At 43.6% G+C, this 227-nt stretch overlaps 1 protein-coding gene across 1 annotated transcript in view; it reads left to right on the top strand.

Moving 5' to 3' along the window:
* The window catches only part of LOC119585572 (fidgetin-like protein 1), a 26272-nt gene that overhangs the window by 16448 nt on the left and 9597 nt on the right, over positions 1 to 227 (top strand). Inside the window, exon 13 of the mRNA XM_037934238.1 lies at positions 39 to 153. Within this exon, the coding sequence (XP_037790166.1) occupies positions 39 to 153 (115 nt within the window). The remainder of the gene's footprint in view (positions 1 to 38; positions 154 to 227) is intronic.

Raw genomic sequence — 227 nt, 5'->3', positions numbered from 1 at the left:
TTATATAAAAGTTTATAATGTAAAATACTGTTTTGTAGGTGCCATCAGCCTGCGGTCATCTTCATTGACGAGATCGACTCGCTCCTGACGCAGCGGTCGGACACGGAGCATGAGAGCTCGCGCCGTATCAAAACTGAATTCCTCGTACAACTAGTAAGGCCTTGTGATTCGCCTTAGTCATTCAGTGCTTATACATTTGTACTTTTGGAATAGTAAACGATGAGGTG

This window comes from Penaeus monodon, chromosome 20 (genome assembly GCF_015228065.2).
Source record: "Penaeus monodon isolate SGIC_2016 chromosome 20, NSTDA_Pmon_1, whole genome shotgun sequence".
In the NCBI taxonomy this organism is placed as follows: domain Eukaryota; kingdom Metazoa; phylum Arthropoda; class Malacostraca; order Decapoda; family Penaeidae; genus Penaeus; species Penaeus monodon.
This window is presented reverse-complemented; position numbering and strand designations above follow the sequence as displayed.